Consider the following 19,772-nt stretch of genomic DNA (forward strand, 5'->3'; position numbering starts at 1 on the left):
GGAGAGGAACACAAATTGCTATTTGATTTCAGTCTCCCCTGGGAGTATTTCAGTTCTGGCATCCAACAGAAAAAAAAACCAACCCAAACCTAAGAAAAACCCACTGCAGCAAAGCAGAGAACTGGAAGCAATCTTCTGTACCTTGATTTGGCAACATCATCCTCTCTTATCCCCCAAAACAGGAGCTTTCCCTGTGGCCATGGGAGGTTGGATCCTTTATACTCATCCACAGAGTAGGTCTTGAGTGACATCCAGGTCACTTTATGCCCCCTCAGCATTTGGCCAGTCACTAGGCACTGTGGTAATGAGCTTGGTAAATACTGTGTGACAGGAATATTGGAAAATCTCTTTCTTGCACTCTGAAATAACAGTGCCTATGCTGAGATCACATGTAATATCAAGGTGGTTTGGTTTTGCATGAGTCACTGTGCATTTTGATTTTAAACAACCCCTCTTGCCCAGGAGCCTGGCAAATGAGGGGCTGTTCAGTTTGTTGTTTGCTTGCTTAGGATGGAGAGGAATAATCGTTTTGAGGAGGAAAAAGAAGGACTGTACCACTTGTTTTCTTTAGTGAGCTATCAAATCTATTTCATCCCAGCTAGAACAGAAAAGAATAGTCTTGTCTGCTTAGGGCAGAGCAAACTGAGTGGAAAATAGGAGCTGCTATATTTAACCACTGTGCATTTTGTTGTTATAGCAACTGCATCTATAAAACTTCTATCAATGATGCCATATAAAATGCTACATCAAGGAATCATTAGCTGAGCCTATTCTCGTCAATTCCATTTGGAAAAACACCTCTCAGTCCTGCAGGATGTTTTTTAACATTCACCAGCTCTGTGGCAGGTTGTAAATGAGGCTGTGCAGAGATAATATTCGGGAGCTTTATCACTCAGCAGTTGATCAGGATGCAGCCTGAGTGCCACCAATACCTTGTTGCACTCCCATGTCCCATCCTGGCCACCAAATGCCCCATTCCTGGATGCCATGGACACTGTGCAGAAGGGCTGCACTGAGGCTCCCTGGAAGAGGAGGGTTAGTTAAATGCCAGCAGCAAATCTGTGTATGGAAACAATGAGCAGAGCAGTGTCCAGCCAATCCCACTTGGTGAAAGCCATTCTCAGAGGCCACCAACTGCATCCCTCCCCAAGAAAGCACAGTTCTGCTGTGAAATTCTCTTGAATTTCCAAGGCCAGGTCTTAAAGGACAGGGAGGAAGCTGAGTTTGGGTGATTAGCTTGATAACAGTGAATTATATCCCATTTATCGTTTTTAGTTGGTGCCTTCTTCCAGTGTGGGGCTGGGAGATCTCTCCCTCCTTTCAGCAGCTGCAGTCCATGCATTTCTCACTTGTTTTACTGATTTTAAATGTCCTGGGGGACCTTATGAGTGATGGCTGTGGTTGCAGCCAGACTGTCCCCATAAGGCTGAGACAGAGTTGTACTCTGCTGTCCATCCTTGAGACTTCCCCTCAAAGCTCTGTGCCCTGGCATATATCCCATAGCTGGGTATGTATTCTAGATTTTATCTCATTGCTTTATCCCTTTCCCTCATTCCTTAATTTGACCAAGTTCATTCATCCCAGTGCCCTTCCATGACACTGTTAAGAGCCATTAAAATTAAAGCTGAGCATGGAGCACAGCACAGAAGGGATTCCTCCTAAAAAAGGCACTTTTTTCCCAAAGAAACAGAAGGGGTGTTCTTCCCTGTGTCCCTGGGCTGCTGGCAGTGAGGGGAGCACATTCTTCTCTCAGACAGTGCAAGGCCCAAAGCACAGAGCAGGAACAGCTCTGTTAGCTGGAAGATCTCTGGATTGCCACTGGCAGAACCATCTTTTGCCACTGCCCCACGTGTGAGTGCAGTGCCTGAGCAGTGTTGTACAAAGCGTTGCTCCATGGTGTAGTTCAGGGTGCATGGAAATGGAGCCAGAAAGTCCAGTTGGGGAGGAAAGAGGCATTCCAGAGAGCAAACATCCAACATCTGGCAAGTATATCCTTCTAATGTGTCTGTGATTCCTAGGAGACTGCCTGTTCTTCCTCCCTCACATCTGTTTCATCAGATTAATTGGGCAGATTAGAGGTTGGGATCCTAAATGGAGCCCCAATGCAGCTTTAAGACATCCATTCTTTGCCATGCTCTTCAAAACTGTAATTCCCCAGTGCTCCTCAGCAGCCAGCAGTCAGTTCAGTGAAGGGTTTTGCCTCTGGCTTGGGAAACTATTTGGAGAGTGAAGTCACTGAATTCAATGAACAACTTCTCATCAAACATCACCCAAAGTGTAACACACCCTTGTGGGCATGAGCCCCGGAGGAATTCTGTGCTCCATCTTGACTTGTTCCTTCTTGGAACAGCTTGGGTTTCACTGGTCAGTGTCACAGAGGAGCTGACCCACCCACACCTTTCCTACAGGATGCCTGAGTAAAGACAGGGAATTTGGTAGCAAGCTCAGTGCTGCAGTTTGCAGGGTGAGGGCATCAGGCCATCTCAGTGTTTCTGCTGAGCAGATGGAGCCAGTGGCTGCAGACAGCAACAGCCTTCAAAGCAGCTGGGCCTTGAGGGAGGAGCTGGGGCTGAGTTCTTGCAGGGCAGGAATGGTTGGAGCCTTTGGATGTCCCATGGTCTTCCCAAATTCTTCACTGCAGAGGGTCTCACGTGTGGATCTGAACTACCACAGGCATAACAGAGGGTGCAGGGAGAGGTGCCCTGTAATCACCGGGCTCTGGCATTTGGGCAGTGGGTGGGAATGAGCCACCTTAGGTCACTTTATGTTTAAAAAGGATTATAAAAAGTCTCTCTGAGAAAAAAAACAACACCCACATGGAAAAATCTCCTGAAAAAGAGCCTGTTTGTGTTTTACTTTTTGAGATTTTATGCCAAACTCATTTCGCCCAAACCACAGCAAGTCCAATCTGTAAAACAACATTCCCAAAATGGCAACAACTGAGAACTGCAACCTCTCCCCTATTTGGATGTGTCCCATGGAGACACTCCAGCAGGGTGGAGATGGGAGCGAGAAGATGGATTTGGGAGAGGATTGGCTCATTTTGTGAACGTGTGCAGGAGGTAGAGCTTCATGTTTCTCTCTCTCTCTCTCTCTCTGCAACCACAGAGAAATAGAAATGAGCAAGGCTGCAATTCCTCTGCACACAGAGCTGGGTGGAGCCCGTTCCCAGGGCTCTGCACTGAGCCTTGTTGAGAATTGAAGCATTTGGATTGGGACAAAAAGGATGAGGAGAGATGCAGTTTCTTCATGCCTGTTCTTCCAGATGAGTGACAGGTCAGCTGGCAGCAGCTTTGAGGACCTTTCAGTAACCAAACACAGTTTGTGTCTCCCCGAACCTTTACAGAAGCACAAACTCCTTAATTTACTGCTGATTCACACTTTTCTTCCCTGCTGAAGATGCTCCCTGCTCCTGCTGAAACATTTCCATATGAGCTGGATCTCTCACTCGTGTTTTTAGTGACAGGAATGGTTATTATTAGCTCCCTCTTGGAGCAGCTCAGTGCTTTGAAGGTGCCTCCATGGCAGAGCAGCACACCCAGAACAGACACTGGGCTTTCAGAGAGTTTGTCAAATTTCACAACCACTCACTGCTTTATCTCTCCAAGCTTATTCTAAAAGGTTCCCTGCTAACTATACCAAGTGCTGAATCACTTCTTTGTGTGGCCAGATTCCACTTGTCAGGGAAGAAACCTCTGGCATAAGAGCAGAGCAGATATTAATGGAGATATTTAAATTACAAGGCAACATTTAACAATCTTTGTCAGAGCAGTAAGACTTGAGTGGTGAGGTAGAAGGTGGCCAAGTCACTATTCCAAGGCCATTGTTTAGTAGGAAATGGCATTGCTTTGGCTCTGGAGCAGAGGACACCACTGACAGGAGAATCTGTTTAAATATGTTTTCTGATTGCTGTTTGAGTTCTGTCATGACCTGCATTTCTGGCTTGACTTTTGCTTTGTATTGCATTGGGTATTCATCACTCCGTGCTTCCTATTTTGTCTAGGCCTGTGTAGCTAATCCTTTTCCTTGAACTTAACCAACAGCCAGAGATAATCCTAGTTTGAAAGTGACTGGAGAAACACAGCAGTTTACATATAATGCATCTTTTATCCTGGCTGATTTACACATGAACTGGCACATTGTCCTTTGTTAGATACACCACTATAAGGTGATAACAATCTCTTTAAATATTACATAGGGTTAAATAACTTTATGATTATTATTATTTCCTTTCTCGTTTTGGCAAATGTTCCATTGTTTGGATTTCTTTTTCTCCTGGAAGAGCAGGACTGGGTGTGGGACAGCCCTGAGTGCCATCTGCTGGAGACCTGCTGCTTCCCAGCCCTGCCGTGGGCCAAATCCAGGATGGGAATGTCAGCTCAAGTGCTCCCCAAGCCATGAGCAGGAAAAACAAGAGAATTAAGAAAGGAATTGAAATTACCACCTTCTGATGCCCTCACTATCCCAAGGTCATTTGCTTACACTTCCTCATGGAAGTGCCATAACCATTCACATCTCTCATTCTTGGCCCTCCCGTTCTGTTTTGCTACAGAGACTCCCCAAGACAAAGTCATGAAGGGATCAAAGTCTTGCTGAGCAAAAAGCCAGAGCAGTTTCTCAGATGTCCCAGTACTGGCCTGGGTTATAAAAAAAGTCTTTTTGGTGCCCAAAGAGGAGCAGCTGCTGAGACAATGTCCCTGGCCAGCATAGCCTGGGATTTACACAGCCAGAGGTGCTCCCAGGGGTGAACAGCCTTTGGCAGCCTCTTGGGTTTCCCTTAAGAAGTCTGAGAGTGAATTTGATTTATGGAGCTTATTTGTGATGTGTTCCAGCACCAGAAAGAGGAAAGGAATGGCAGAATAGTGTGGGGAATGAGGCTTAGCCTTGCCTGAGGTGAATCCAGTGTGGGCTCCTGAAGTTTCTCACAAGACTGGCTATTGTCACTGTGTGTTAAATGAAAGGGGTTGGTTTAGCATGCAGGGTTTTATTCCTGTAAATTCAGGGCCTGAGTAATTCCACTGAGTTGACCCCCTTGTATCTTTTCTTTCACAGGTACCTGCATTCAGAGGGGAAGTTACCTGAAGGTAGGAGTCCATCATCTCCCATCCCACCTCTCATCCTCACCCTGCAGTCCTTTACATCACTCTTGTGTCCAGGGTTCCAGCTGCCCAGCTCACACCTGCACTGCAGATGAAACCTACAGCTGAACTTTTATCTTCCTGCCATTTTTTACCTGTTCAGGCTTCTCTACAGTCACTTTTCAGTCTCCTGGGGTTGTCCTGCCTCAGTGGTGTGATGTCTGGCCTGTGCCTCTTGGTTGAATTTGAGTGCTCTTTCCAGGTCCCTCAGCTTAGTCACAGAGTTATTGGTCACATCTTGCTTACAAGCCTTTTCCCTTTTCTGTGACTAAAGTCTCAGAAACAATTACCCACTTAGCCAAAAATATTTGCATGTAGCAAGTTAAGCCTCCACCAAAATGTGCTCAGGAAAGGAACCTGAAATCTGCAGTGGCACAAAAAATTGTAGTGGCTTCTTCCACCTGTGAGCAAGAATCTCCCAGAAATTCTCTGTACAAGTAGGGAAAATAAAGAAAGTACAGAAAGAGGTTTCTCTTGACCCCTTTTCTAGAGTAGAGCTGCAGCCCTTATCTCTAGCAAACAGTGCCTGCCCAGGGGCAAATGTTTGGACCTCATTTAAGCACAAAGCTGTCACTCAGCTGTTTGCACAGAGCACAGGAAGGTGGCTGAGCCAGGCCCACCCAGTCAATATGCTGCTCCCTCAGCAGCCATCCAGGCTGTGTTCCTTTAATGCTAATTCCCAAATCATTGTAGGATTTGAATGAGTCACAGCAAATCAGTTTTAATTCTGTGCTAGCAGGAAGTTGCAGGCCTAATGAGACAGCATGAGCCAAGATGGCAGAATGCCCTTAAGCTGAACTCTGACTCCAGTCCCTTCAGTTGCCCAGTTCATGAAAGAGGACTATTAGTGCCAGCTTCCTTCCTAGGACCTTTTCTTTGTTCAGAGCAGCAGAGCTCTGTGTGCTGTGTGCAACACAAAGGACAAGGAGCTGCAGTGGTTGATGTCGGTGCTGGCTGTCAGGCCCCATCTACACTGAGCCACCTTCATGTGCTGCTCATGCAGGTTTCACTCTGGTCCTGAATATGGGCTGTGCCTCAAATCCATTCAGGTTTGAAACAGACCCACATATAGAGAACATTTCCATTTCTCCAGCAGCATCAAGAGACTGCTGGAGCTCTGTGCAAGCCTTGCTGCTCTGATTACATCACATCTGACATGACCTACAAACACCAAAGGAACGGGGAGCTCCCATGCTGCTGCTTATGCTAAGCCTTTCCAAATATAGTTCCAGTCTCGTTGAAATTCCCAGTATTTATAATTTGATCTGGCAGGCGTGCAGGGCTGTGCATCAGAGGGGCTTAATGAAACAAGAGTGAAACAAGAGTGATGCTGGGATTGAGGCTGTCTGGATGGAGCTGAAAGGCTTGTTCAGGCTGTGGAAAAGTGCTGCGCTGCTGTTGGGAAGAGGGAGTTGTTTGTGGGCGAGCCTGTGTAAGCCCATGTGATCAGGGAATCCACAGAAAATCTTGCAAATGCAAAAGCCAGCTAAGCCTTGCATTGCCTCAGTGATATGCAAATGAGCACCCTAAATATCCTGCTTTGCTTTCTAATGCCTTTAGCCAGCACAAACACAACAGGCTTTTTATAATCTGTAATCAGGTTCTCCAGCCCAGGCACAAGCACTTGTTTCAAGAAGCCAAGACAACTGCTGGATGTGCTCCCACCCCTGCCACTGGCCCCTTCCAGCTATAACCAGTGCTCTTCCAGAAGAACCTGTGCCTCATTCCATCAGGAGCAGTGCAGGCCTGCAGCACACTGAGTCCTCACTCAGGAGCTCCTCATTCTAGGCATCCTTGCTGCCTGAGTGATTTGGAAGTGGAAAGACAAGCTGAGCAGGCTGCGGGCTTCACACACTTCTATTCTCAGCCTAATCCATGAGCTATATTGATCCTGCCCTTTCTGCCAACCTGGAGAGGTTGCATTACACTGCTAATCCCATCCTGCCCAGGTCACAGGCACAACAGGCTCTGAAAAGCTTCACCTGCTGGTGTCACAGGAGCAGACTTGTCAATGGCAGCGCTGCTCTCACCCCTCTTGGCAGGGAGCAGCCTGTTTCTCTGAACCCTTTTCCATCTCTCCCTGGACTGTACATTCCTCCCCTGCTTTATTTCATCTCACATTGCCATGCAGAGCAGGCTTTGCTGTCAGCACATGGAAATCCTGGTTGGATCACTGACACGGAGGGCTCTTACAGTGCCCTTCTTTTTGGGGAGCTGGATGCCACCACTTCACCTGATCTGACCAAGAAGAACCCAGCAGGTCAGAGCCATCCACACTGAAATCAAATGCCATGGTTTTGAGTCCTTATTGCTGAGCTTTGGGGAACAAAAGGGTTCAACTGCTGCATGAATTAATATTTCTCAGGGGAAAAAATGAGGAAAGGGAGAGCACATTGGTTAACAGAGCAGCCCAAGCTTCAGAGAGTGGTGCCAAGCCTCTCTTCCCATTACTGTGAGTAGGAATTGATGTGGCATTGCCAGAGTTCATTAAAGCCTTCCAGGAAAGGAAGTTTTGAAAAGCAAGCAGGTGCCATTGCTGAGGACAGGAGCAGCACTGTACTGATTCTTCCCTCTGAAACTACCCCAACAGCAGCCCAGAGGATCTCTGCAGAGGAAGGGGAAGAATGGTTCCCCCACTCATGGCACATCGCAGGTTTCCTTCCAAGGTTGCTATTCGGAAACAAGAAATATCTCCAAGTGAGATAAAAGGAGTGTCAGGGCGCTTCTGTGAGCGACTGCAGCACTTGTGCCTGCAGAGCATCCCTTGAGAGAGCAACTGGAGCCGATGGCAGCCGAGCAGCTCTGCCTGTCCCTCGTCCCGGCAGGCTGTGAGCGGGACAGGGGCTCGGGTTCTCGGTCAGGAGGCATCCGAGCCATGCTGGTCGCACATTCCCGCACGTCCCGGGGCTCTCGGCATGGCCCAGCTGCTGCCCGTGACCCCGCGGGGCCGGGAGGTGCCGGAGGGATGCGGGTCCCGCTCGGGCCCCTCCGCAGCCGGCGGATGCCGCCACCTCTCGGCGGCTCCCGAGCACCGCCCGCCGCTTCCCGGCACGGCACCGCGGGCTCGGCAGCGCCTCTGGAAGCGCCGTGGTGATTGAGGGCTCTGCCTCTGCCCACAGCAGGAGAAAATCGCTGCTGTGAATGCTCGGTGTGACCTGCTGGGGAGTCAGGTCCCAATGTCCCGTGTCCCCTTCAGTGGAGGGGGAGCAGCACCCTCTGCGGTACTGACAGGAAGAGTTAACCGGTCTGGCTTTGGAGAGTGGGAGAGGACTGCTGAAAAGTTGGAACAACACCCTTGGAGAAAAGAAAAGAAAGAAAGGAATTGAAAGATCCTGGAGATATGCCAGAGGGAGTCCATGAGAGCTTTGTTCTGTCTCTTCTGTGTAATTTCACTGTTTCAGGGCTCACTGAAGGAAACCTCATTGCAAATGGAATTGCATCTTGTGACCACCTGTGTAAACTGTGACTTTGGCCTCTTCTGTCAAACTTTAATACAATGTGGGAAGTGTGGAACATAATCACAGCAGCTTCCAAACCAAGGAGATCCCAAAGCAGCTCCCTTGAGAGCTTCAGGCTCTTAATGGGAGCATCAGTAGCTCTGAACTCATCAGTGGAGACAATTTAGTAATGGTAAAAAAAAAAAATAGCAATTAACTTTTGAGTTCAAAGGGATCTTTAAAACAGAAAAAAATGCCCTTCAACATCAGCAGAACCTTGAAATCTCGTTACCTTCATCTGCTTCATCACAAACATCTGCAATGAATTCAGGAACTTCTGTTAAAGTGTAACTGCCTGCCTGAGTTAATATTTGATTCCTGAGGCTTGTAAATATTTATTCTCTAGCTAAGAATTGGAGTAGAAATATGAAATTCCATTTTGGTAGCTGAACCAGAAACTATTGTTTTAAAATTCCATTGTATGATATAGTGTCAGCATTCAGAGAATCATCTGCACCTATTTTTTTGAGCCTAATTATGCAGGAATGATTTAAATTACAAGCAAAAAAACCCACCCAGATTTTGGGATATTCAAAGCTAGCTTTGCTTTCCACAGGCTGTTACAGAACAAGAACTGTACAAAGAATCACACACAGAATAAGAGCCAATGCAAATGGCCATAGATGTGCACTGGGCACAAAGAAATCCTGGTGGGTGCATCAGAAGTTGTTCTTCTTTTACACAAAAAAGATTCCCAAGGGCAGCAGCACAGGGAAGCTGCTGAGCCTGGAGAAAAGAGCACCTTACAAGAATGCTGTTCTGAAATGTTTATTCCTTTTCTCTGTGTAGGGTGCCGTGTGCTCGTGCTGGAATCAGTAAATCTCTTCAGGAAATACATTTCCTTCCTGGATGTCCTCATTTCCTGCCTCCTGCCCAGGGATGCACTCTTCATCCTCACAGAGGAGGAGACCGAACAAGCCAAGGTGAGATATGTGGCACCTGCTTGACTGGCTCATCCTCATTGTGAGCACTTTAGTCACAAGTGTCACATTCCCAGGGAATGTCAGAAGTAGTTGTACCCATGGGTTATAAATCTCACTGAGGAATGTCTGCAGTGATTTTAAAAACATGGACAAGCAAGGTTACCTCATGTGCTGCATGACAGGACAGGGCTGAGATTTTTAGCTCAGACAGTCACAGGGCACTGAGTTTTACACTCTCCAGGATGTAGGATGTATTTCAAAGGAAATTGGATCCAACACAGTGTTCTGAACCTGTGAGTGGCCTGTTAAAAGCCTGGCATGACTGCATGCCAGGAACAACATCCTTGGATCACAGCTCTCACTAAAGATGGAGACAGACTTGTGTCTAAAGCTTGTGAACTTGTAGTCCAAAGCTCTTCAGAAGTTCCCTTTACTGGACATTTTTAAACTATCTTGCTGCACAGGATCTCACACATTTACTCCACAGTTCCCTATATCTGATTAACTCCCCTTCCATAGCATGAAAATATTTACACAGAAAACAGTGCTGTAAATTCACAAATTACAGACTTTTCCTGCTTCTGAGGCTGTTAAAAGATAGAGTTACTGATGGAAGCAGCTTGGATAAAGGTGGTGTTCATTATTCCCATGTATTGTTCCTGAAATCTGACTTTTTTAGGCTGGTGCACTATAAATAGACTTAGTTGCAGCTGGCAATGTGTGGTCAGAAGGACCAGAGATGTTCCCAAACACACCTATCAGGCGTGTTCACCCAGCATGTGAACAGTTCCCCAGGCCTAAGATCATGTGGGGAGGAGGAATTAAAAGTGACACATAAAGTGTCCTTTCTAGCAGGACCCTCTGAACATCAGACAGACAACACCAGACTCGGGGACAGACAGGCCCAGATCTTAGGCAGCCTTCCACTTCCCCTGCCTCTCCCTGTTCACTTAAAACAGGCTGTCCTATAAATGGGCACTGACCCTCATAGCAGGAGCAGGAAATTGCCCTCACATCATCTCTGGAAGGTTCTTGTAATGCTCTCTCTGCTGTTTTTCCTCCTAGAGAGCCATGCGGTTCCATCGCAGCCAACTCCTCTGGTTCCGCCAGCTCTACCTGCTCTTCTCTCGTTACCTGGTGGTCAATTCACTGCACCTGCTCTGACAGGACATCACTCACAGGAGTAAAGGAATGAGCAAAAAACCGACTGTGCCAGGCCCAGGACTCCAGAAAGCTTCTGTGTTAGGTGCTCAGCTGGATGGGATGCTCTTTGTGTGACATTCTCCACACTACAAAACCAGGCTGGGTGTACCTCCTTCTGAGTATCTTGTTGCCTGATGCACTGAGAATGGGATTAACAGCTGCTCTATTTCCTCACTGTAAGAGCTTAAATAAGATGAGAAATTTGGATTAACTTTAATTGGGAGTCAAGCCCTGGAGGATTCTGCACTGGAGAAGATATCGCACAAACGGTTTCTCCAAGAACACAGAGCTGCAAGGACTGCTTGGCAACTCTCCCTTGGTGCTTTTGTAAAATCCAGGTATCAGGAGTAACTTTTCAAAGATCGCGTTATCTCCACAGATATCACAACCACACCACATTTGTTATTCAGTCAGAACTTTAAAAAGCCAAAGCTTTTGAATAAAACATCAGAAATCGTGCAATTTTTTCTAATTGCACTGACATTTGCTGTTGCTTCTTTTATACACATTGTGTTACAGGCTCCACCTTCACAATGTCCCTCCTGAAATCTGAGCTCTTCCTCTTGATTCAGAACAGGGCTTAAGATCAACTCACAAGAGTCTCAGCAGGACATAGGAATGAGGTGCAAGTGACTGTAATGAGGTCTTTTGTATTGTGCTTTAAACTTTAGCACAGCTAAAGGCAAAGTGCCAAACTAGAAACCCTGGAGAGGTATACAGAGCAGAGGCAGTTTGAAAACTGAGTCACAAAGGAATGAGACAATCAGCATAGAAAGATTTATTTAAGAAACAGACAACAGGTAAGAGTAGAGATTGATTTCACCAACCATCACGCAGGAAACACCTGACTGCAGTTCCATGGCAGTGCTCCCAAGGCTGCTGGAAGGGTGTATCAGGGTTTTGACATGTCTCTGATGGTCTTATGTTCCCTCACTGCTTTCTCCCATTCCTTGCCATTGATATCCTCTGTGATAATGGTCTGCACGGTGCCATCATCCAGACAGTGAGGAGCTATTCCTGAAGAAAGAGAATACACAGAAACCTGCTTTTCATAAAATGTGGGAGATGTCTGCTCCATTCCATGGCTGGGGCATCTCAGGGAACTGTAAATGCTATTGCTTTGAGGCTGAGGAGCCTGGGTAAGAATCCTGTCACAGGAAAAAGCCCACACATTATAGGTAAGATTGTTTTTTATGGAGGAGCTATGGGTTCAAACTGCAGTTCCAGGTGTTTATTAACACTTTAGGAACAAACTCTTAGGACACACACTGCTCACTGCTGTCATGTCAGCATCCAATGGAGCATTTATCCAATGTTTGCTTGGTGGTTAACTCTGGTTATCACAGCTCACTTTGTACCTACCATAACCATCTGGGTTAGAACGAGGAGTATAAAAGCTCTGAACACCACAGGTCTTGCAGAATGTGTGCTGAGCACAGTGTGTGTTGAAGGTGTATGTTGTCAAATTGTCAGCACCCTAAGCAAAGGAAAAGCACTGTAAGTTTTCCATGGAAAATAGATAGATAGATAGATAGATAGATAGATAGATAGATAGATAGATAGATAGATAGATAGATAGATAGATTACTTTGGGCCTGTAGCTAAGAAATGAACAATTTAAAATGCCACCTTCCTGTCTTTATCTGAGATACAGAGCTGTGTATTCCTGCTCCTTCCCTGAACCCCAATGTTAAGTGTCTATAAGGACATAAGTCAGGCCTGGGAACTGCAAGAGCTCTAAACAAGATGTACTAACACAACCACACCAGACAGCTTAAATTGCAGCCATTTCCCCCAACCAGCCAAACCTAGGGCAGAAAACTGCTTGTTCTTGGCTCTTTGAGGATAACACTGCTCGTGTTCATGGCCATGCTCTTACTGTGTTCTTACTATACCTTCAGCAGCTTGAAACGTGATGCTGGCACAATGAAGTGTCTGTTCTGTTTCTTTGTGCAAATACTGCAACTGTAAAAGAAAAAGCAGACCTTTCTAGAAGAAGTGGACATGTTGTAGAGCAGCAATCAGACCTCTTGACAACAGTAATTCCACTGATATCTAGAAAGGCTCAGAGGTAAGTGGCAAAAGTGGATTTGTGGTGTCAGTAGTGTTTTGCTGAGCACACCCGTGAACAGACTGACCCTACACAGGTACCCCAATAAGATATTCTCAGACACAACTGTTGAGGACAAACTCAACAAACTTGACGAACTCTAGCCCTGAGAAATCCTCTTAATTGTTCAGAGCATACTTGGGCAATTTTGCCAACATTCATTACCCTGCAAACAAGAAAGTAAAGTTCAGCAGTTCACCCATGAGCTGGAAGCAAACAAGTTGCAGGCAAAGGAGGGTCACTACTGAAACCAGAGAGTATTTTAGTTTGAAGCACATGTGGTCAGAGCTGTAATGTCATTTGAGAAGAACAAGTTAAAAAAAGACCAATGTGCTTTGAGCCCCCTGCATGAAACAGAAAGCAGATGGCTGAGCACCTGGACTCATTAGATCTCTCCTGACACTCTCTGTGTGAACCTGGCTGTGAGACATGAAGTCCTGCCCAAAGCAGCACCTGAAATCACCAACATTGATCTTCTAGTGGGTCAGGACATAATTAGGGGTAAATCCTATGGAAACAGCTCAGAGGGTGTTCTGCAGCTGTCTCATCTTTAGCACAAAGGTTGGAAAAAGCAGAGAGCTGACACTCATCTCTGGGAACAGGGAACAAACCAACTCACTTGCAGTTAAACACGTGCAGATCTGCTGAAGCCCAGACCTCAAAGCGGACGGCTCCACAGTGACAGCCTCCTGTGTGCTTCACCAAACCCCTGTATTCACTGGAGAGAGACACAAGAGAGCTTTTGGGATCATCCTCTCTTGGTTTTTGCCCAAGAGAACAGTAAGGCTTATACACAACATTATTCAGTTCTGTCTTGAGCTTTTGCAGAACACGTCCACTCAAATGTATTTAATAACATATGTCAGAATGAGGTAGAGGATGGCTTTTGTCCTCTGCACCAATTGCTTTTGTGGTTTAATTAAAATGGTGAAAAGGAAAGAAGAGCACCACTTTGAGGACTGTCAAACACAGCTTCCCACCACACTCCAGGTCACAGTGCTGACCCTACAGCTGTGTCCATACACAACCCTACACATAAACCAGGGCTACCGCCTCAAAACAAACTGCTTGGAACTGAGAACTGAATTTCCCCACCGTTCCTCCAACACCACTAATATTCCTCCATTTAAAACCTGGGGAAAGCAGAGATAAGTAGATTCTACATAATATTTGAAATGTCTTTTATTTCGGGTTGTAACTGCAGAGGAACTTTAAGACCAAGGAATTTCTGAGCTTGTGCTTCTCCCCCTCCCCGAGCCGCCTCCACAGCAGCTGGGCAGTCACCGTGCGGGTCAATCGCAAAACGCAAAAACATTTTCCCTCCAGATTTTGCCTCCCACGGACAGTTTCTGATGTGCCGCGCTCTGCACAGAGCGAGCACAGGAAGTGGGTGGAGATTTACAAGCTGAGCCTCGCGGAGCCCCCAAGGGCATTTTCGATGGCAGAGCCGTAAAACACGGGAAGCTTTACCACATAAAGCCACTTTTTTTCCGTGGTGCGTGCGCCCCCTCCCCATCCCAGCCCGGCCCCCCTTCTCGGCAGCTCGCGGAGCCGCTGTGCAGATGCCGCGCAGAGAACGCTGCCGGGAACGGGACTCGGGCAGGAGCGCGGAGCAGCCGCCCCGGCCCCGTTACTCACTACGCGTCCAGCAGCAGCCGCGCCGCCTCCTCGCAGCTCAGCCGGTGCCGCTCCTGGAAGGCGGCCCAGCGCCCACTCTGCGCCCCCAGATCGATGGCGCTGGGCCCGGGGGGCTCCGCCTTGGCCGCGGCCGGGGTCCCCCCCGTATTCCTGCCCCGGGCCCGGCGCGTCCCGCCCGCGGCCTCGCCGCCCCGCCGGGAGCGCCGCGCGCCGCCCGCCGCGCCGCGCCCCATGCGCGCCTCCGCCGCCGCCACCGGGGGGCGCCCCCGCGACGCGCACGGCCCGGGAGGGGCTGAGGGGAACCGGGAGAGGACCCGGGAGGGGCTGAGGGGACACGGGAGGAGACACGGGAGGGGCTATAGGGACCCAGGAGGGGACACGGGAGGGGCTATGGGGACACGGGAGGGGCTATGGGGACACGGGAGGAGACACGGGAGGGGCTAAGGGGACACGGGAGGGGCTAAGGGGACGTGGTGGAAGCGGGAGGGCGGCACGGGACGGGCCGGGACACAGCGGGACCGGGACGGGCTGGGGTACAACGAGAGGAACGCGCAGTGAAGAAATCTTTTCCTCACATCCAGCCTAAAGCTCCCCGGACACAGCTTGAGGCCGTGTCCTCTCATCCTTCCTTGTCACCTGGGGAAGAGAGCGATCCCAGCTCCCCACACCCTCCTGTCAGGGAGCTGTAGAGAGGGAGAAGGTTCCCCCCCTCAGCCACTCCTGGTGCTCCAGCCCCTTCCCCAGCTCTGTTCCCTTCTCTGGACATGCTCCAGCCCCTCAATGTCTGTCTTGTTCTGCTGGGCCCAGAACTGACCCCAGGATTCGAGGTGTGTCCCCAGCAGTGCCCAGCACACACAGTCACTGCCCTGCTCCTGCTGGCCGCTCTGAGGCACTGAACAGGCCGCCCCAGTGCTGGAGTTACCAACCCTGAAGTGTCCAAAGAACTATTGGAGGTGGCACCTGGGCACATGGTTCAGTGGTGGACTTGGCGGTGCTGGGTTAACAGGTGCACTTGATGATATTAAAAGTTTTTTCCAGCCTTAAGTATTCTATCATTTTCTGATTCCAGGGCTGAGGCCAGGCATACCAGTTATCCACAGGCATGAGCCTTAGGTTTTCCCTCTCTTTGTGAACACGATGCCTCACGTATTCACAGACAGGAAGGTGTTCAGCAGACCCAAGGTGCTGCTGGAATTGTGGTGTTTCACTTCTCTGCTATGAACAGCCTCATTTAAACACAGCATCGCTGTGACAGCACAGGATGTGCCTTCGGAAGTGTGTTTAGGCCTTCCTGAGGTTTGAAGTCATTGTGGCAACTTTGCAGAGAAATGACTTCTAACAGGATTCCCACTTAGCTTTGCACTAATTCTGTTACCATAATCTTGAAAATAAGAGAGTACATGCCTTAAAAAGCAAAATAATCCCCAACCAAACCAAAACCAACCAAAGAAAAACCTCAAAACCAAAACAAGCAACCAAATAAACAACAAAAAAAAATAGGAAAATATTAAATCACCCCTTTAGTGGTAAATGTCTTGTAAAAAGTTATTCTTGAACACTGAAATCCAGTGCTGTTTCTCAAATAAAACTATCAATGCAGGGAAAAGTACAAAATTTGGAGGTATCCAAATCACACTCAGTTGGGGAAAAAAAAATAATCATTCCAAAGACAAACCTTTGTGCCAGTGTTGCAGGACTGGAAATTTCTTTTGTTTGACATATAATCAAGAATTTGTCATCAACAGGACTTAATGCCATGTTCTTTCCAAGAAGAGGAAAGATGTAAACAAGTGAGCTGAGTCTTGAGAGGCAAAGAGGCACCAAAGGGTCCTGTGGCAGCCAGGAACATGGCAAAGCAAGAGGACAGTGATGAACAAACATCCATCAGCACTCTGGTCTAGAAAAGAGCTTTAAAAAGCTTTAAAAACATGTGACTCCGCTGTCCAGGCTGCCTCCTGGGATGGCACATGCCAGGATTTGCATAAGAATCCTGTGGCTCAGCACCTCTCTGATTGGAAAGGGCACCGAGTTACAATTTCCTGTTATCCCTTATGGAACCTCTGCTCCGGTTACTCATTCTAATGGAAGCAGGAGAACACACCCTGGGTGACAAATTCATCTGAGCCACTCCCAGACCTTTAGTCAAACCAGATCACATGTCAGTCACCTCATATTTTGGGAGGAAAATGTCACTGTGGTGAAATTGGGAAGGCACTGAAACTGAGCCTGTGCTGGCTGCAGCAAGGATTCGTCTCCCCTTGGGCATGGCCAGCACCACTCACGGTTTGTCCTGTCCCAAAATCACTGACCTCAGCACTGAAAGCCAGAGTGTAATTTTAGGAGCTCATTTTAAGGGGCTCGTTCTATTGATTCACACAAATGACCCTCTCTGTAAGACAGGAGCCACCAGCACTCTCAAAAAGCAGTTCCAGGAAAAAACTGAAGTGAGTTTGCTCATGTGATATCTGAAATCTGTCACTCTCTGTGCCTCTCTACAATTAGTTCACTTTATTTTAAATGCAGAAGCTGTTTTGAGAAGCTAAATTCTGCTCCCCTGTGATGTTTCAGGATTAAGAGCTGGAGGACAAAAATGGAAGTGCAAAATGTCATAGTAAAGAAATTCTTTCTATTTTTTCAATTGTTTCATATTTTTCACGAAGGACTCAGAACAAAAAACTGAGTCTCACATAAACAATTCCAGAGCTTTGTGGTGGAACTCTGGATGACGGTAAATGTCAGAGATATTCTGAGCTGAGAGCCCTAAATTTCAGTGGTCAAATGTTGTATTGTCAGTGTACTTGGGCAGCACTTTCCCAGTGCCCAGAATTAACAGCTCTCGTTTCACTGCTTCCAAAGCTGATGCAATGTTTGCCAGGCTTTAGGAGAGGCCAACAGCTTGACAAAAAATGTGTTTGCTGTTAAGCTTGAGAGGAAAAACGGAAAAGGAAGAATTATCCAGATAGATGATGGGGTGGACAAGAGGAAAAGTCCAGTAAATTACAGTTGGTTCTGTGTAGGTGTCCTGTGATGCTCAAAGGCCAACAGCAGCTGACGTGTTGAGTGTTAAAGTACAAAGGGACTTTTCTGTGCCATCTCAGCTCTGCTTGTATAACAATGACTCAGCTCTGCAGCCCTGGCTCACAGCCAGCATTGAAATTCTGCCTGGAAGAGCATTTTTATCCCCAAAGCAGCACTGAGAGCAGCTACATGTTTGTGGGTGAAAGGGAATTAGGAACTGTGGATGTTTTTTATATCTAATAAGCAGGGAACTAGGAGTTGTGTACAGCTGACAGCACACTTTAAAAAACTGCCATGGTTCCAAGTATGTGGTTTGTTCAGGGGGAAAAATGGCAGTGCTCGGATTTTAGTCTCTCTGGGGTGGAGGGAGAAACATTCCAGACGTTTTCCTCACCATCAAAGGACCCAAGCTATATCTGAAAACAAAATGTAGGAGGCGACACCCCCGGGCTGTTCAGAAGGCCTTGACAGTGTTTGTTTTTGTTCACTGTTACAGAGGTTCTGTTGAATTTACTAACAATGATTAACAGCAGTTTAGGACTCATTTCTTCTGCCTGTTTCTTCTGACATTTCTTCTTCTGTCTGCCTGTTTTCTAAGGAAATTCTTTGCTGTTTTGCTGGAAAACCTTGCCCCAGAAAGCACAAGCTAAACGTGCTCAGAGGCAGCAGAGAGAAGGTGAACAAAGAAGCTCCCTCCCTGCACTGCAGCTTGGATCTGATCCAAAACATTCCCGGGCAGGAGGCAGAGTGAGAGATGCAGGCAAGGAGTTTTAGAACAGACCTAGTTATTAGCTGTTGCTTTCACTGGCACAACACGGGGCACAAACCTGTGATTTCAGCCCTTTATAAAATGCCCTTTGGACATCTCCTTCCAGCAGAGCATGGGGAGCTGTCACATGTCCCTCTGTGTCACCCAGACCTGCCCAAGCCTGTTTCTCATGGCAGCACAGATCTGAAAGCTGAATCCCATGTATCCTACAAAGTTAAAATACACTTTAGACAAACAGGGAGACAGAGAAGTATCACTAATTTTCATCTTTTTACTACCAATGTATTTGTTTTTCTCAATTTCTTTTTTCTTTCAGCTCCTTAAGTCAGTGGCTTCTTAAAAACCTTGTTTAGTGAAGGTATTTTTAGCACAAGGCTATAAAAACAAAATCGAGGGAATTGTCTTTTTTTGGTAATCTCAGAATATCACAGTCAATCTCACAGTACTTTGAGTTCTGACTCACTCCTTCTGTACCCCTCCAGGCTGGCAGCACAGGGACAAGCAGTGACATGCCACTGGTCTGTTTGTCTCATGGGTGGAACTTGAGCCAAGCCTGGGCCTTACTGCACTCCTACAGGCTTGGGGAGACAATATTTATCTTCACAACTGTAAATATAATTATATTGCATCGTACACAGTGAGAGGAAGGTGTGAGTAATGTTATGAGATAGGAATATATATATATATATATGTAAATATATATATTTTTTCCCTGTGTCAAGCAGTCCTATTTTTGTCTGAACAAAGAACAGGAACTGGACTTGCCACATACCCTGTGATGGCCTGGCTGCCTGTCCCAAGCTAAACCTGGTAGCTAAACAGATTGCCGCATGTAAAAGTGATACCTTGTTGCTAGGACATTAGTCTGCTTAAAAAACAGACCCAGCTTGTGTTCCAGAATGTACAGATTCGTTGGAAACATTTCCATGACCCCAGATTCTTCTCCCCTGAAAGTAGGTTGCTCTGTACCACTGCCCAGTGACCTACTTTTGAAAAGAAATGTGTGTTCCCAACTGCAGGCCCCATGCCCTGGCAAAGGCTGGAGCCACCTGTGCGGCCAGAGCAGTCACAAGATATAGATTTGTGGGTTTTTCAGCTTTGCATTTATTTATATACAGTTCAGAGTCAGCTGCTTGATGGTTTTTGTTCACCAAGAGCTACCAAGAGAGGAGAGTGGAATGTTTGTTAAATGCATGTGCTTCGTACAGCCACAACAGTTCCTCCCCACAACAGATTTAGCCATTTTTAGGGAAAAAAACAAGGGAGGCCTCCTGTGTTTTCTGGTTTACACAGAAAGGAAAAAAAAAATTACAGGAATTCCTCTTCTCTATCTACAGGAACATTAAAAAGATAATTATGCACCCTAAAATACTTAATAAATGTGTGATGTGCTTTAAAACAGCCCAGGCTTTACATTTATCTCCAGCATTACAGATGTGGCCTTCCATATTTGTAAATATTAGTTACTCATGGCCT

The 19,772-nt window shown here is 47.1% G+C and overlaps 2 protein-coding genes across 3 annotated transcripts in view; one reads left to right on the plus strand and one right to left on the minus strand.

Moving 5' to 3' along the window:
- PIGL (phosphatidylinositol glycan anchor biosynthesis class L) overlaps positions 1 to 11,244 on the plus strand; it is a 54,311-nt gene extending 43,067 nt beyond the window's left edge. Inside the window, exons 6-9 of one of the 2 annotated variants that reach the window (XM_033518840.1) lie at positions 5,053 to 5,084; positions 9,192 to 9,285; positions 9,425 to 9,558; positions 10,624 to 11,244. In XM_033518840.1, the coding sequence (XP_033374731.1) occupies positions 5,053 to 5,084; positions 9,192 to 9,285; positions 9,425 to 9,558; positions 10,624 to 10,745 (382 nt within the window). In that variant the 3' untranslated portion in view covers positions 10,746 to 11,244. The remainder of the gene's footprint in view (positions 1 to 5,052; positions 5,085 to 9,191; positions 9,286 to 9,424; positions 9,559 to 10,623) is intronic. The other variant, XM_033518839.1, reaches the window with a different exon arrangement.
- A 272-nt stretch (positions 11,245 to 11,516) lies between these two features.
- Positions 11,517 to 14,742, minus strand: CENPV (centromere protein V). Its single transcript, XM_015646393.1, has 5 exons — positions 14,510 to 14,742; positions 13,491 to 13,589; positions 12,657 to 12,726; positions 12,124 to 12,238; positions 11,517 to 11,778 (listed from the first exon to the last, which is right to left on the minus strand). The coding sequence occupies exons 1-5, from the start codon at positions 14,740 to 14,742 to the stop codon at positions 11,654 to 11,656; spliced, it is 642 nt and encodes a 213-aa protein (XP_015501879.1). The 3' UTR covers positions 11,517 to 11,653.
- Positions 14,743 to 19,772: the final 5,030 nt, after the last annotated feature.

This window comes from Parus major, chromosome 19 (genome assembly GCF_001522545.3).
Source record: "Parus major isolate Abel chromosome 19, Parus_major1.1, whole genome shotgun sequence".
NCBI lineage: Eukaryota > Metazoa > Chordata > Aves > Passeriformes > Paridae > Parus > Parus major.